Source organism: Sus scrofa, chromosome 10 (assembly GCF_054392235.1).
Source record: "Sus scrofa isolate SSC_HxYL_T2T_F1_AM1 chromosome 10, Sscrofa_HxYL_maternal_Yorkshire_Landrace_v2.0, whole genome shotgun sequence".
Taxonomy (NCBI): domain Eukaryota; kingdom Metazoa; phylum Chordata; class Mammalia; order Artiodactyla; family Suidae; genus Sus; species Sus scrofa.
Genome location: NC_139392.1, coordinates 15961919 through 15979035, shown reverse-complemented (window position 1 = coordinate 15979035; position 17117 = coordinate 15961919). Strand labels below are relative to the sequence as shown.

The 17117-nt window shown below is 46.2% G+C and overlaps 1 protein-coding gene across 4 annotated transcripts in view; it reads left to right on the top strand.

Moving 5' to 3' along the window:
* LBR (lamin B receptor) overlaps nt 1-17117 on the top strand; it is a 42557-nt gene that overhangs the window by 12836 nt on the left and 12604 nt on the right. For 2 of the 4 annotated variants that reach the window (XR_014817442.1, XM_021064388.2), the window contains exons 1-6: nt 2626-2710; nt 8271-8449; nt 9004-9207; nt 13132-13242; nt 13608-13800; nt 15563-15759. Coding sequence is in view for 3 of the 4 variants with exons in the window: in XM_021064388.2 (XP_020920047.2) it covers nt 8285-8449; nt 9004-9207; nt 13132-13242; nt 13608-13800; nt 15563-15759 (870 nt within the window). In the remaining variant the exon portion in view is untranslated. Of the gene's footprint in view, nt 1-2625; nt 2711-8270; nt 8450-9003; nt 9208-13131; nt 13243-13607; nt 13801-15562; nt 15760-17117 lie in introns of those variants that run through there. The other 2 variants (XM_084979218.1, XM_084979219.1) reach the window with 1 other exon arrangement.

The following is a 17117-nucleotide window of genomic DNA, read 5'->3' as shown; positions in this document are numbered from 1 at the left end:
TATTTCATCAATGGAAATGATCTAGGAAATGTGTAACTTAAGGAAAATCCACTGAAATCTTGCTTCCATGTAGAACATATGAGAAAAGAATAATGTAGCACTGGGAATTCCCATTGTGGTGCAGCAGAAATGAATCTGCCTAGTATCCATGTGGATGCAGGTTCGATCCCTGACCTTGCTCAGTGGGTCAAAGATCCAGCATTACTGTGAGCTGTGGTGTAGGTTGCAGACTTGGTTCTGATCCCAAGTGGCTGTGGCTGTGGCTGTGGCAGAGGCTGGCAGCTATAGCTCTGATTCGACACCTAGAGTGGAAACTTCCACTTCCATGAAAAAGAAAAAAAAGTAGCACTGCTTGACTAGTAGGAATAGTGACTATTTTTAGGGCTCTATATACCTGGTATAGTGTTTTCATTTCTGTGTTGTTTGCTGGAAAAAAAAATGTAGTAGGGCTAATATCTTTTTTAAAAAATTACTCAATGAATTTATTACATTTATAGTTGTACAATGATCATCACAATCCAATTTTATAGGATTTCCATCCCGCAACCCCAGCACATCCCCCCACCCCTCCGAACTGTCTCCTTTGGAAACGATAAGTTTTTCAAAGTCTGTGAGTCAGTATCTGTTCTGCAAAGTTCATTGTGTCCTTTTTTCAGATTCCACAGGTCAGTGAAAGCATTTGATGTTGGTGTCTCCTTGTCTGACTGACTTCACTTGGCATGATAATTTCTAGGTCCATCCATATTGCTAAAAATGCTGGTATTTCATTCCTTTTAATGGCTGAGTAATATTCCATTGTGTATATGTACCACATCTTCTGGATCCACTCCTCTGTCGATGGACATTTAGGTTGTTTCCATGTCTTGGCTATTGCAAATAGTGCTGCAGTGAACATTGGAGTACATGTGTCTTTGCGAGTCGTGGATTTCTCTGGAAAGATGCCCAGGAGTGGGATTGCTGGATCAAATGGGAGTTCTATGTTTAGTTTTCTGAGGAATCTCCATACTGCTTTCCACAGTGGTTGCACCAATTTGCAATTTCACCAACAGTGTACTAGGGTTCCTTTTTCTCCACACCCTCTCCAGCACTTATTGTTTGATGATGCCATTCTGGCAGGGGGAAGGTGGTACCTCATCGTGGTTTTGATTTGCTTTTCTCTAACAGGGCTAATATTATCTTACCTTAAGGGTTAAGGCCACTCACTCAAGTTTAGGGCTTTGCCAAAAATTGCAAAGATTTTCTGACTTTGAAGTGCAGTGTACATGTCTGTAGCTCAGATTTCCATGGCAAATTTTATGACAGTGACAGTTCAATGTCAGAAATTGTTCTCAGGAAAGACTCTGATGAACTCATTCACGTTGGATGTGAATGATGGAGAAATCTCAATGTATTATCTTTTTTTTCTTTCTTTCTGTAGTAGTAAACCTGGGTGTTTTGACGTTATAACCATGAGGAAATGAGAGCCCTTACGCATGAAGCTGGGCCATAAATGGTAAAGCCTATTTATCATTATAATTTAAAGGATAGTTCTTCAAAAATTCACTTAAATTTACCTAGTAAGTTAGATTAACCTAGTAGTTGGGCTAAGAATTACTTTGATTAAAACCACACTGCAAAATGGGGAACCTCAATGGACTGCTTTAAACTCCTGACCTCAAAGGAAGGAAACCAACTAACCAATAATGATAAGTTGGAGAGAGAAAAAAACAAAGTTTAGGATCCATAACAGATTCGGAGGTAACAATATAATGATTCAGCATCTTGGAGGCCGCGTAGAACCAGGCTTGTGGGATGTAGGTCAAGAGGGTATCTCAGTGCGTGAGGCACAGAATTTTCTGTTCCAGGCTGCACGTTGAATATTTTCTACCGTATCTCTGCAGGACCTCCCCTTACTGTCGAAACTCCTTCTCAAGGCAGTCTTCCTAGGAACGCTGTGAGTTGTAGGGAACACCTGGACATTCTTTACCAACCCCTCTTCCACCCACTGACCCCACGGCCCCCATGCACCGTCCAGATCAGTGTCTGCCCAGAGGCAGCCATCATCAAGACAAAGGAGCCCCAGATCGCCTTCCGAGACACTACTTGTCCAGGAAGTTTCTGGAGTGCTTTTTTTTTGAATACTAATAGTGTTTTAGCAAGATGTACTTTCGGTCTCAGTCAGTTGATTTTAGTAATCACTATGCAAATTTATTTTCTTTATAGCTTTTTATTATCTCTTTCGCCAAGCCACCTCGCACACCAATATCCCTGCTGAGCATCGCCAGGCAACTGGGGCAAGTGCGGGGAGGAAAAGGGCGGGGAGCGCCAGCGGTCCGCGGGCTGCAAAATTGTCTGGGCGATGGAGATAAGGCCCGGAAAATACAGTCTTTGGGCCGCATCAGAAGCGGACCCTCCTGGCCGAGCTCCCCGCATCACTGGCCTTGCCGAGGGGCGGGGCGGGGCGGGGCGGGGCAGACGCGCCACACCATACGACCAATCGGTAGCACTGGGCGCGATTCAAAAGGCCAAGGGGCCAATAGGAGCTTGGGGAGGCCCGGATGGAGGGGCGGGGCGAAGAGAGGGCCGGGCCGGGAAGGCGCGCGCCCGGGCCGCGGGACCGCGGGGCGCGAGAGCGCGAGAGAGGGCAGTGTCGCGCGCGCGGAACCGCCGCCAGGTTGCTGCTCCGCAATTCTCCCGGAGCCGTTCGTGTTCTCGCCGGAGCCTGGAGCAGGTGAGCGCCGGGAACCCAATCCCGCTTCCCGCGGGGCGGTCTCCGAGGGGCCGGGCGGAGGCCAACGGGGCGGGCGCGGCTGGTGGGCCGGGGTACCTGGACACCCGGCCTGGCCCCGCGGCCTCGCCCTCCCCTTCTCCGGGTCCGTCCCGGCCGCTGCTGGCGAGGCTAGTGCTGCGCCCGGCCGGGCCAGCTGCGGAAATGGAGCTGCGGTTTTAAATTGCCGACGTTTCCCTCCATTTTGGACGCGCCGCGTCGGTGTAAACTGATGTTGACTGGGGAGGATGTGTGGGTGGGGGACCCTCCCCGGCCTCTTTGTCCCCGCCCTGCAGCGCCCGCCCTCCCAAGCCCGCTCCGAGCGCCTTTTTTGACAGATGAGGGGGTGGCTTAGTGGGCCCAGCTGGTGGGGAGGCAGAGAAAGGCGCGGCAGCCTGGCGGACAGGGAAGTGGGGTTGCAAAGCTGACTTGAATGCGCGCTGGTTGTCACTGGCCTTGAGGGTCGTGGCTCTCGGTTTGGTGACTCTGCAGTGCTGGCTGCGTGTGTTGCATTCCCTCGCCGGGCGTTTCCGCACGCTCGAAAGCCGAATCGTTAGGCAGGTTTGCGGGCTCCTGCTAAAGCTCGATCTTATTTTTCCCACCTTTTTTAAGGCCTAAGAAGAAATTCTTCGTAGTGATACCTTCCGTCATTCGCAAGGGACACATAGTAAGCACTTGATTGCGGAGGGCCTGGTTCCAGGCGGTTCACCAAAATGACTGCGCGGAGTGTCGCTGGGGATCCTCAGAACGACCCAGTAGATACTTTGGACAGCGATGCAAGGGTTCAGACGGGAGCGAGGGCTCCGCTGCCCGGTGCCGGGCATGCACCTGGCCAGAGCTCAGCTAGACCCACATTCCTGATCCCAGCCCTCAGGGACCTTGCAAATAAACACGTGCCAATCTGTAATTACACTTGTAGCAACTGCTCTGGAGGAAAGGATGGGGTGTGTGTGTGTGCGCGCGCGCGCGGGCGCGCGGGGGTGCGGCCGCTAATTTAGACTGGGAAGCAAGTCCAGTTTAAGTTCAGTTTCTGAGAGCTGTTAAGGGAGGAGGGAAAAGTGAGCAGAGGGGAGTTATCGGGACCTTCAGTTCTTTACATTTCTTAGGGGAAATGTCAGGCCATTCTGCCTCTGCAGCCAGGATGGTGGTGTTTCTTCTGCATCGTGCGGCAGGGCAGGAGCTAGGCCAGGTGTTCTTGTTGGGGTTTTGCCTGTTAGGCCAGCCTTTGGGCACAGGTGTTGAGGAAAGCTGTCAGATTTGATGGGAGCTTCCCTTTCTCTGCCACATTTTGACTAATTTGAAAAAGTGGGAAAAGATGGCCAAAGACCGTTGTAAGGCTGTGATCAGCAGGGAAGAACACATTCTGTGGTGCTGATAAACAGGAACATATTGAAGCCGAAATGTGTAAGGAATCCAGTGCCAGTTGACACTGAAGTTAGCAAGCGTGTGGCTTAATAGAGAAAAGCCTGAGGGTCCCCATGTTTCCACTGCTAAGGGAAATGAAGACACTGTGTTCAGAAAACAAAAGTTTTCTTTGCAAACATCCTTGGCTAAAACATCTCTTCTGAGGAGGCCTATTTGGACTTCATGAGGTGAGAGCGTAATGACACACACACCTGTCCTGGGGTTTTCCTGTTTACCTGTTACATTTACTCCTGCAGGATGAAAATGTGATGCACTGTGGGACGCTTGTGTGTGGATCTCGAGCAAAGTGGGAGCGCACATGATGTTGGTAGTTGTAGCTTTCAGAACATTGGTGTGTAAGGTTATCAGTCTCCTAAGGAGAGTCCTGGTTGGTTCCTTTTTTCTTCAACCACCACATGAAAGATTGCTATTGAGTCCCAATTCTTAAATTTTTTTTAAAAAATTAAGTTTAGGGAGTTCCTGTTGTGGTGCAGCGGAAACGAATCACACTGGCATCCCTGAGGATGCGGGTTGGATCCCTGGCCTCGCTCAGTGGGTCCGGGATCTAGTGTTGCCGTGAGCTGTGGTGTAGGTTGCAGATGTGGCTCAGATCCCTGCTTTGCTGTGGTGTAGGCTGGCAGCTGCAGCTCATATTCAGCTTCTAGCCTGGGAACTTCCATATGCTGAGGGTGTGGCTCTAAAAAGCAAAAAAAAAAAAAAAAAAAAAAAAAAAGTAGTTCTCGTTGTGGCTCAGCAGAAAGGAAATCTAACTAGTATCCATGAGGATGCTGGCTCAATCCCTGGCCTCGATCAGTGGGTTAAGGATCCAGGGTTGTCGTGAGCTGTGGTGTAGGTCACAGATGAGGCGTTACTGTGGCTGTGGTGTAGGCTGGCAGTTGTAGCTCTGATTTGACCCCTCGCCTGGGAACTTCCATGTGCCTCGGGGTTCGGCCCTAAAAAGAAAACAAAAAAATTACATTTAGAGACCTAACATATCCATCATGTATCTTAATTTGTTGAAAATTTGTTTACCCTAAAGTATTTAATTGATAACAGAAAAACCTCTTTGGCATTGACCAGAATTGTGTCTGGTATTACAGATACTATGCATGTGGTAGACAGTAGGTACAACAGAAAGAGACCAATAAAGACATGTTCCAAAAGGTTTTTTAAAAAAAATCTAGGTGACCCCTAAGTCCTGAGGGACTGTGTTTCAAAAGGGTGTGACAAGTTGTTGGAAACTGGAATGGTAGCTTCGTATAGAAAGATGTAACTGCCTTCTTCCAAAGCAGAGACCCACGGCAGAGAGCTGGAAACAGTGGTTTGGACCCACGGCAGAGAGCTGGAAACAGTGGTTTGAGTTTAGGGGGTCCGAGGAGAAGGAGGGGGCGCGAGAGAAGGAGGGCACGTTTCCTTCCTCTTTCTTGGCGTTTGGAGGCTAAATGTTGAAATAGGCAGAACTTGCTGTTGTCACCTTCCTTTTTTGTGTGTGTGTGCCCCTCCTCTGGGTCCCAAGGTGTCCACTGCCCTATGCTTTCCAGGTGCTCCTCAGCCACGTGTGACTTTGCCCCCAGAGCAGCTGGGTCCCCCCACCCTTGACCCCAAGAAGCCCAAGTTCTCTCTGCCCAGTGAGGCAGTGATGCAGGCAGGTCGGGGACGAAAGCGACTCTTTGACCCGAGGTGTGAATGGGCTGACAGCCTCCATTCACCAGCATGTCCCCATGTTTTGTTTTATCTGCCAGCCTAGTTTCTCTCTCTAACCAGTGAAGTGTGTGAAGTTGTTTCCGCAGGTGATTAGCGGTGAAGAAATGTGCTTGCTTGGGAAAGATGCTTTCTCAGGAGGGGTGTGGCCATGTAACCTTGTCCTTTCTTAACTCCGGGGACACTTCACAAGTTATCTAGTGCGGTTATGTCCCGGTGTCTGCTTTTGCCGGGAGCGGTGAAGAGTGTGTATTTCACACGCTCAGGGGAGACTCGGGGAATTGCTGAGTCGGTGGGATGCAGGTGAGGTAGGGAGAGGTCTTCCCATCGGCTCTGCTGCTGCTCAGAGGCCCGGCTAGTTCAGGTGGCATTGGGAGGCGCTGGCCCCCGTCCTGTGGAAAAGTGAATCTGTGTTACTCTGTAAGAGCTGGAGGCACCAGCAATCTGTTGATGCTGGAAAAAGGGTGGCAGGTGGGCCTCATGCAAGCGGCAATTCCTCCAGTTTGCTTGCGGCTTCTTAAAAGTGTGGTTGACCAGGCTTGATGGGCCATGTTTTGGTTCGGTGGAAAAGAAGGTGGTCCCTGGGGGCTGGTGTCTGCTCTAGGCTTGAGAGAAAAGAGCCGGGATGCGGGCCCAGGGATGTGCTTGGCAGAGGGACTTGGTGGGTGTTTGAGACTGTAGCTCTAAGACTTGAAAGCTTTGTGAAAAATCCCAAATTTGCTGTTCATTAGAGATTTGGAGTTATTTTTCTCCCCCCTTGGTAGGCTGCGGTAATGTGAATTAGACAGCCTTGACTTTCCCAGTCTGTTTCATAGTTTGTTTTTAGTAAGCATTGTATGTTAGAAAGGAGCTACATCTGTAAAGCCTTTCTGAGACCGCAGTCATCCTCCCTTATCCACAGGTTTTTCACTTTCTGAGGTTCTAGTTCCCCATGGTCCCCTGTGGTCCAATAATGGAAAATTCCAGAAATAAACAATTCATACGTTTTAAATTGTGCACCATTCTGAGTAGCTGATGAAGTCTTGGACTGTCCCCCTCCGTCCAGCCTGGGATGGGACCCATCCCTCTGGCCAGCGTGTCCTGCCCATTTGTCATTAGTAGCCATCTGGGTTATCAGCTCCACTGTCAAGAGATAGCGCAGCGCTTGTGTTCAGGTGACCCTCATTCTACATAATGATGGCCCCAAAGCACGAGCGCAGCGATGCTGGCAATTCAGATGTGCCAAAGAGAAGCCGTCAGGTGCTTCCTTTAACTGAAAAGGTGGAAGTTCGCTTAACAGGGAAAGGAAAAAAAATTGTATCCTGAGGTTGCTGAGACCTAAAGTGAGAATGAATCTTCTCTCTGGGAAATTGTGAAGAAGGAAAAAGAAATGGATGCTAGTTTTGTTGTTGCACTTCACGCTGCGAAAGTTATGGCCACAGTGCATGACTTAGTGCTTAAGTGAAGACAGAAAAAGTGTTAAATTTGTGCAAGAAGAGATTTTGAGAGATCAGCCACATTCACATAACTTTTTATTAAAGTACATTGTTATAATTGTTCTGCATTTGTTCTATTCTTAGTTATTATTGTTAACACCTTATGGAGCCTAGTGCATAAATTAAACTTTATCATAAGTGTGTATGTAGAGGAAAAAGCGTAGTATGAATATGGCTGTGTACTATCTGTGGTTTCAGGATTCACTGGGGACGCCTGGGGGTCTGGGAACATATTTCCTCAGATAAGGGTGGTGGGGCTACTGAATATGCAAATTTATACATCAGAAAATGTGTGTCCTTTGTGAGACTGTGCCTTGTTAATTAAAGGACTATGGTCACTGTGGGCGGGTAGCATTTTGCATTAGTGCAAGCCATTTGGAGCTTTTTTTTTTTCTTTGCATGGCCTCACCTGTGGCATATGGAAGTTCCTGGGTCAGGGATTGAATCTGAGCCACAGCTGGGGGCAACTCTGGATCCTATATAAGCCCCTGCCCTGGGATTGAACTCACAGCTCTACAGTGACTTGAGCCGCTACAGTTGGATTCTTAACCCACTGCCTCAGTGGGAACTCCCCATTTGGAGCCTTTATGCTTTGTCGTATAATTAATGTTTAGTGTCACTTATATGTATATAAAGTGTTTCCCAGGGAGATACCATGTAGCAGAAAGAACAACCTCTGTATGTCCTGATTCTGCCATTTCATGCCATCTGATTTTATGCCTGTGGACAAAGCAATGAACACCTTTAAGCTTTATAGTCTTTTTTACCTTTCAACTGTGGGTTATATAAATACCCTCTCCTCTAGAAGCTTTTCTAGCCCTAAAGTCTTGACCAGTTAGACATTTTGGAAGGTTATTTTTTAGTGTTCAGTGTATGAAAAAAAGACAAATGTAAGTGTGAATGCACTGATTCCCTTTTTTGTTTTTTTTTTTTAAACCATTCAGGCTGATTTTCGAAAATGCCAACTAGGAGATTTGCTGATGGTGAAGTAGTACGGGGTCGATGGCCTGGGAGTTCACTTTACTACGAAGTAGAGATCCTGAGCCATGACAGCAAGTCCCAGCTTTACACCGTCAAATACAAGGATGGAACTGAACTTGAACTGAAAGAGAGTGATATCAAGGTAAGCACGCTTTGATCTTTGAGTATGTTGAGAATAACTGGGATATCCCTGTAGGTGTTTTTTTTTTTTTTCTGTTTACCTGTCTGTCTGTTTATTTATTTATTTTGCTTTTTAGGGCTGAACCCGTGGCATATGGAGGTTCCCAGGCTAGGGGTCGAATCGGAGCTGCAGCTGCCAGCCTGCCCCACAGCCACAGCCACAGCCGTACCAGAAATGAGCTGTGTCTGCGACCTACACGGCAGCTCACAGCAATGCTGGATCCTTAACCCACTGAGCGAGGCCAGGGATGGAACCCACATCCTCATGGATACTAATTGGGTTCATTACCCCTGAGCCACAGCAGGAACTCTCCAGTGAGATTTTATTGGTGGACACTGAAACTTGAATGTCACATCATTCTCAGGTGCCTGCTAAATTTCATTCTTCTTCTGCTGGCAATCCTTTGAGAACCGGGAAGCCAGTCTTAGATCCAGGGTCCCACAGACCGGGTGGGAGGGATCTGCCCGCCTGTGTGTGGACTCGAGGTAAAGCTCTGCTTTCTCCTCCCTCTCTAGCCTTTAACCTCCTTCCGGCAAAGGAAGAGTGGCTCAGCTTCCAGTTCTCCCTCCAGACGCCGAGGGAGCCGCTCGAGGTCTCGCTCCCGGTCCCCGGGCCGGCCCCCGAGGAGCTCCCGCCGATCCGCCTCGGCTTCGCACCAGGCTGATAGGAAGGAAGTCAGGAAGGAAATTTTGGAAGTTAAGCTGACTCCGCTGGTGCTGGTAAGTGTGTTTGGGAGCTCGCCAGCCTCGCCCAGCGTTTAGTCCGCTCCAGATGCATCTTCCCTTTATGTGTGTACGTGCTCAGGTGATTTGCAGTTGATAATATTAAAATGTCAGTGAGATGTCAGGTCGAAGGTGATGACTTTGGAAGATTACATAAAAAATGAATGTTTGGAAGACTAGAATGTTTGGAAGACTGTGAGAAAGAATGCTTTTAAGTTATAAGAGTGCCATTTAATATTGTGGTTTAAAAAAGCACTGTTTAAATTTGAAGTAGATGTCTATTATAGACTGAACTGAATAAGTTTTTATAGTGTATAAAAGCTCATGTATAAAATGAGACATAACTGGGAGTTCCCATTGTGGCTCAGTGGGTTAAGAACCTGACTAGTGGAGTTCCTGTCGCGGAGCAGTGGAAACGAATCCAACCAGGAACCATGAAGTTGCAGGTTCAATCCCTGGCCTTGCTCAGTGGGTTAGGATCCCGTGTTGCCATGAGCTGTGGTGTAGGTCACAGACGCGGCTCGGATCTGGCATTGCTGTGGCTGTGGTGTAGGCTGGTGGCTACAGCTGTGGTGTAGGCTGGAGGCTACAGCTTCTAGCCTGGGAACCTCCGTATGCCATGGGTGCGGCCCTCAAAAGACAAAAATAAAAAGAACCCGGCTAGTATCCATGAGGATGCTAATTCGATCCTTGGACTTGCTCAGTGGGTCAAGGATCTGGCATTGCCGCAAGCTGCAGCATAGGTTTCGGATGCAGCTCACATCCATTGCTGCTGTGGCTGTGGTGTAGGCGGGTGGCTGTAGCTCCGATATGACCCCTAGCCTGGGAACGTCCATATGCCATGGATGTGGTCCTAAAAAGGAAAAAAAAAATTAAATGAGACATAACTGTATATTATAAAAACATACTCTTTTGGCCACGTCTGTTTCATGTGGAAGTTCCTGGGCCAGGGATCAAACCGGTGCCATCTCCTTAACCCTCTGTGCCACAAGAGAATTCCCCAAAGATGGTATTTTAATGGAAGTATTTTCCGATTTTATGTTGGAGCTATCGGAGTGTGCAGAGCCTGTAGGGTCTTAGGCAATGCATATTTTAGGTAGTAGACCAAATCAAAGTTATAACTAAGAGTAACTGAATAAAAATAATTTTTTATTCTGTTCGCTTAATGTTTCCTCTTTTCTGGATAGAATGCATGCAGATTGTTAAGAAGCTTTAGTTTTGGAGTCAGATTTTTAAATTTTAAGAGGTTGGGAATAAGCTATTCTATTTTCCTACGTCACTTTCATTGTTGCCTATGGTATTGTTTGGATTATCATAAGTTATATAGAGGTAACATGATTTTTAGTTCCTTTAAAGGTAGACAGCTTTTTTCTTTCTAAGTGTTCACCATTATAAACAAATATCCTTTTTTAATTTTATTTTTAGGGCCATACCTGTGGCATGTGGAAGTTCCTGGGCTAGGGGTTGAATTGGAGTTGTAGCCGCTGGCCATAGCCACCGCCACACCAGATTGGAGCCACGTCTGTGACCTACACCACAGCTCACGGAAACGCTGGGTCCTTAACCCACTGAGCGAGGCCAGGGGTGGAAGCCACGTCCTCATGGATACTAGTCGGGTTCGTTACCCGCTGAGCCATGACGGGAACTCCTATAAACAGAAATTCTTACACAACATCTAATATATCCTTAGGATAAGTTCTTACAAGTGGAACTGCTAGGTGAGATGGAGCGAGCAGATTTGAGGCTTTTATTCCGTTTTGCTAAATTGCTTCAAGAAAGTTTATACCAGTATGAGTAGGCTATGAATGACATTTTCTCATTCTGAGTACAGAGTTTCTTGGTTTTTTGGGGGAGCGGGGAAGGGGCAATATGATTGTTGAAGATTTTAGACTCCCTGTTTTCAATTGCTTTTTTTTTTTAATCTTTTTAGGGCCGCACCCGTGGCATATGGAAGTTCCCAGCCTAGGGGTCGGATCTGAGCCATAGCTGCCGGCCTACACCACGGCTCAGGGCAACTCCAGATCCTCAGCCTAGTGAGGCCAGGGATCGAACCTTTGTCCTCATTTTTAGTTCCTTTAAAGGTAGACAGCTTTTTTCTTTCTAAGTGTTCACCATTATAAACAAATATCCTTTTTTAATTTTATTTTTAGGGCCATACCCGTGGCATGTGGAAGTTCCTGGGCTAGGGGTTGAATTGGAGTTGTAGCCGCTGGCCATAGCCACCGCCACACCAGATTGGAGCCACGTCTGTGACCTACACCACAGCTCACGGAAACGCTGGGTCCTTAACCCACTGAGCTAGTCAGAATCATTTCTGCTGAGCCAAGACGGGAACCCCTTCAGTTGCCTTTTGATTGTGGCTGGTGAGTTGGAATATTCTGTTAGTGGCTCTCTCTGCTAGACAGGTGACTCAGGTTAACGGACAGAATGCTTTCTGCCACATTTCATTTTTTAGCTTTTAATGACTGGTAGATTTTTACCTTGCAACCTCCTTATAGTCCTGGTGACCCCAGAGCCCACAGACCAGCTTCGCTTCTTACCAGTCGAGCCCTGGTCTCACAGTGGATCCGTGGCTGAGTTGAGGATGGGGTGATGCATGTGAAAGACTGCACTTAGGCTGCATGGAGCTTTGGATCATTTTGTCTGTGTTCTTTCGAACTCCTGTTGTGATCGGTTGTGGTACTTTGCTCACTAAATACCTTGTTGGGGTGCAGTCAGTGCAGTTTAGGGTCAGCCCACCAGGCTTGTTACAGGATTTCATTTGTGCTTGCTATAGATTATATACCGACGTTTGAGAAACCCAGAGCGTACTTTTTTGGTTGTTTTGTTTTGTTTTTTTTTCTTTTTAGGGCTGCTCCCACAGCATATGGAAGTTCCCAGGCTAGGGGTTGAATCAGAGCTACAGCCGCCGGCCTACGCCCCAGCTCCTGGCCATGCCGGATCTTTAACCCACTGAGCAAGGCCCGGAATTGACCCTGCAACCTTATAGTTCCTAGTTGTATTCATTTCTGCTGCGCCACTATGGGAACTCCCAGAGAGTACTTTTTATGTGGGTCCGTTTGCTGCTAAATGTCTCTTTGGCACATTGATAAACCTAAGTATATGTTGAATGCTGTCCCTGCTCAGTTAGACCTTGATTTGAACTAGAACTTGATGCTGTATTAATGCTGTCTTTTGCTAGCTGGCCTCCCAAGGGATATACTTGTCTTTTTAGTTTGTTTTTTTCCTCTTGCTTTATTAGCATTATAGTTTGTCAATTTGTGATTTTAAAGGAGCAAAGTTACAGATTTCAGCCATATATTGCCTGGATTATGTTTCGTAAGCAAGAGTACTTCCTGTGAACAATCGGTACCAAACTTCCTGTGCTGCTGCGAGAGGATGAGCGATCCGGGAGAGACTGAGTTGAGAAAAGGGACATTAGGGAAAGAAAAGTTAAGGTTAATAAAAATGAGGCAGATGAAATTCAGAAAATAGGCAGTTTGAAGGTCACTAGTAATTCTCCATAGGTACCCACGGCTGCTTAATTTCCCATTATTGGCTGTTTGGGGGCAGTAAATATCTCTTCCTCTTTTTTTTTTTTTTTAAACTAATTAATGAACTAATTTACCAATTTTTACTTTATCTACTTCTCATAGCGAATATTATTAGAACATTCATTATGGAACAGTGAAATTATAAATGGAGTCTAATTTTGTTGAAAAGATGAAAGCCCTTCTGTGGAAACCACTACCGGAAGGTCCCCTCTTTTGAAGATTCTTGTCTGTCTTATTCCATTTCATTTTCAGCAAAAATAGGCTGCACTTTTCCAGAACTAAGGCTCTGAAAATCTTTGGTTTGTTCGATGCTAGATTTTTACTGCCCTATTCCTTTTTAGTACATTACCATTCCTCTGGTTGAAACGTTTGATATTCTTCAATTTAGAAGCCATTTGGGAACAGCATCAACAGATACAATGGAGAGCCTGAGCACAGAGAGAAGAATGACCTTCCTCACAAAACCACGCAGGTGCACACCGGCTCATTCTCTCTCCAGGTAATTTTTTTCTTTGTGGATGTGACTTTCGCTAGAGAAGCATCTTGAAAACCATAATTTTTCTTTTCTTTCTTTTTTTTTTTAAGCATTTATCAGTACTTTATTCCTTTTTACTGACAGATAATATTCCATTGTAGGAATATTCTACATTTTATTTATTTGTTCATCAGCTGATAAACATTTTGGTTGGAAAGCCATACTCTTTCTTATAGTCTTTTCTAAGATTCTGCCCTTAAGACTGAATGGAATTGAAGAGATTTATTGTTATTAGTTTATGGCTGTGTTAAGAATGCTGAATTAATTAATGTGGTGGCATTAGTGATACTGAGCACAGATACTTAATACTTTGTATATTTTTTCAATAGGAAAAATTCCATTTGCCGCAGGAGAGCAGTTATCTGTCCACACAGTATAGCCTTCGTCCGAGAAGAGAAGAGATCAAATTAAAAGAAATAGATGCTCAGGAAGAAAAAATTGTTACAGAAGGACCTACGTCATTGAGAACCTTTGAAGTGACAACCAAACAGCTGAAGGAAGTGGAGTTTGGGGGAGTACCTGGTAGGTATCAGAACTGGCTCCGGGAGGGCAGGCAGGTGGGCGAGTGTAGTGGCTATAAAATGAACAAGAAAGGCCTTTCTCTGAAGAAATCTGAAGCCAGCCAGGTAATGAGCCAGGTGGGAACTCGGGGAAGCGTTGGGGTCAGCAGCCACAGCAAAGGCCCGAGCGGGAACATTTTTGAGGGTTATCGCAGAGGAAAAAGGGTGCCGCTGTGGCTATATTTAAAGCTTTTAGTAGTTTGTTCATAGATTTTAAGCAAAGAAGTGCCAAAGGGAGGGTCGGTGTGACATTTGTATGGAGGAAGGATGGTGATGATGAGTGACTAGAAATTTGACAATCAGACCGGCAGGGCCTGGCTCACAGTGGGACGGGGAAGGAGCTGCACACTCCCGTGGTGTCACGGCGCCTGCCCTCCCTGCGAGACAGGTTGCTTGTGAGGTCAGGGATCTGAAGGATCAGAGGCTTGGAGTTACTAAGTGGGTGGAGCTGGCGAGGTTTTATGAGCTTGCAAATGAAAGTGCTTCTCTAGGAGTTCCCATGGTGGCTCAGGGGTCATGAACCCAACCAGTATCCATGACGATATGGTGTCGATCCCTGGCCTCGCTCAGTAGGTTAAGGATCCAGCGTTGCCGTGAGCTGTGGTGCCAATGGCAGACACAGCTCGAATCCACCTTTGCTGTGGCTGTGGCGCAGGCCGGCAGCTACAGCTCTGATTCGACCCCTAGCCTGGGAACTTGCATATGCTGCGGGTGTGGCCCTAAAGGAAAAAAGAGAAGAAAGTCCTTTTCCATCAAAATCCTGCATGGCTTATTAACAGCTTTGTATTTTGTAAGTTCTGACTCTTGGCTAGTTGACTTGTTAGAGATGGTGTCCAGCATCACTTAAAAATCCGTGCACGTTGTGAGTGTGTTATCAGTTTAAATGTTAGAATCTTAGGGATACAAAGTTTTTTTTTTTTTTTTTTGTCTTTGTTGTTGTTGTTGTTGTTGCTATTTCTTGGGCCGCTCCCGCGGCATATGGAGGTTCCCAGGCTAGGGATCTAATCGGAGCTGTAGCCACCGGCCTACGCCAGAGCCACAGCAACGCAGGACCCGAGCCGCGTCTGCAACCTACACCACAGCTCACGGCAACGCCGGATCGTTAACCCACTGAGCAAGGGCAGGGACTGAACCCGCAACCTCATGGTTCCTAGTCGGATTCGTTAACCACTGCGCCACGACGGGAACTCCTGTTTTTTGTTTTTTGAAGAGCAGACTGCTAGATGTTCCTGTCTTCAGTTTGCTGGAGTTTCAACATGTTTGCTGCTGTAGTGATTGGAGTTTAAATGTCTTGGAGCTTGGTTTCTGTGGGGGCATCTAGAGGTTCGGTGCTGGACATCTGCTTTACACGACTTTAACGCTTGTGGTCGCCTTCCCACAGGTAGCAGTGAGGACTTTTTTCCTTTTTTCATTTTTGGCTCCCCCGAGGCATATGGAACTCTTGAGCCAGAGATCAAAGCTGAGCTGCAGTCTTGACCGAAGCCACAGCTTTGGCATTGCCGGATCCTTAACCCATCGTTCTGGGCCAGGGATCAAACCCTTGTCCCAGCACTTCCCAGATGCCCCTTGATCCTGTTGCACCACAATGGGAGCTCCAGAGGCGAGGACTTTCTGATGGTGCATTAGAAATTGGTTTCAGACAGCTAGCCAGAATGATTGTTGGAAAAAAAATAAAATACCTCGGAATGAAACTAGAGCCTGGAATGTTCACCAATGACTTGCAGGTGTTTTAACCATCATGCTCGGCCTGCCTGCCTTCCTCTTCCTGTTGCTGTTGATGTGTAAACAGAAAGAGCCCAGTCTTCTGAATTTCCCGCCGCCTCTGCCAGCTTTGTCTGATTTATGGGACGCCAGAGTATTTGGGCTCTACCTCGTCTGGTTTTTCCTGCAGGCTCTGTTCTACCTACTGCCGATTGGGAAGGTAAGGTTTTGCTGGTAGGGCGTGTGGAGTTAGAGGGTTTTCCTGCCTCCCTCCCGTGTTGATATGAAGATGTTTACAGTAATCTTAAGGTGAGGAGATGAGTCCTTGGTCCTGACCACCCAGACTTACTTAGGTTTACTTTGTTCAGTCTTTGCGCTCGTGTGCTGTAACGCGTGCTGATTAAGCGGAACTTGAAGAATCTGATTGAGGGTTCTTGTGTAACTTTCCAAACCAAATAGAAGAGAATGAGCTATTTTGCAAAATAACCTGACTAATAGAGGTGGCCGGGGAAACAAAAAAGTCTCTCTTAGTGCATGTCACTTAAGATGCAGAATTTGAAATCATGAATTGATAAACTACCGAGCTCAATGGATTTTAGTCTGTATTTTACTGTTTATTTTTAATAGGATGCATTTCTAATTTTCATCTCTTTTAGAAATCTTGTTGTCAGGGACATTTTAGTGTTCTTTTCAAACTCATGCAATGTCTTTAAAATTTGTCCTCATTGCTAAGTGTAGTTTTTTCTTCTTTCAGTAGAAGACGTTACTTGGATATTTTTAAAGGAACATGATCCTGCTGTGTAGCACAGGGAACTCTATCTAGTCAGTAGTGATGGAACATTTTGGAGGATAATGTGAGAAAAAGAACATGATTGAGTCACTTTGCTGTACAGCAGAAATAGAACATTATAAATCAACTATAATAAAAAAATAAAGGAACATGAGATTCCTTAATAAATAATTCATTTAAGGATCTTATTCTTAGGGCTTTGCAAGTTTGCCAACTGTCTGTAAACCAAAGGATCAGTTTTACTAGAGGTGGTAAACGCCAGAACTGCAGACTTCACATACTTTGAAACCTTACCATAATGTTGTTGGCTCTAGAGAGGGTTTGTGTGATGTGAACCTTCAGGTATTTCTATGATAAGGCTCAACAGTAAAAACCACAAATTCAGATAGACGTAGTTCAAACTAGATGGTATTTATTGAGAAAAGAAGTTTTGATGGTTTAAAAAATATACATATACACATGTGTGTGTGTGTGTGTGTGTGTATGTTTTTTGTTTTTTTCACAGACTAAAACCCAGCACAATAGTTGTTAGATACCTTTACTAGATAGGGCTCATTTGAAATTAGCATGTGGAATTTTGTTAATCCTGTGATCTCAAACAGATACTACATTTCTCTTGGCTTCCCTTTCATAGCTAATGAAAGGGTAGTTTAGCCCAAGACAAACACTGAAGAGTTTTGAACTAGTGATTGACCAGATAGACAGGTTTTTCAAAAGCACATTTCGTCTTGTGGTGGAACATGGGCGGGTTGAAGGAAGGTGGCTGTTGGAACCTTTCCTGAAGGTGA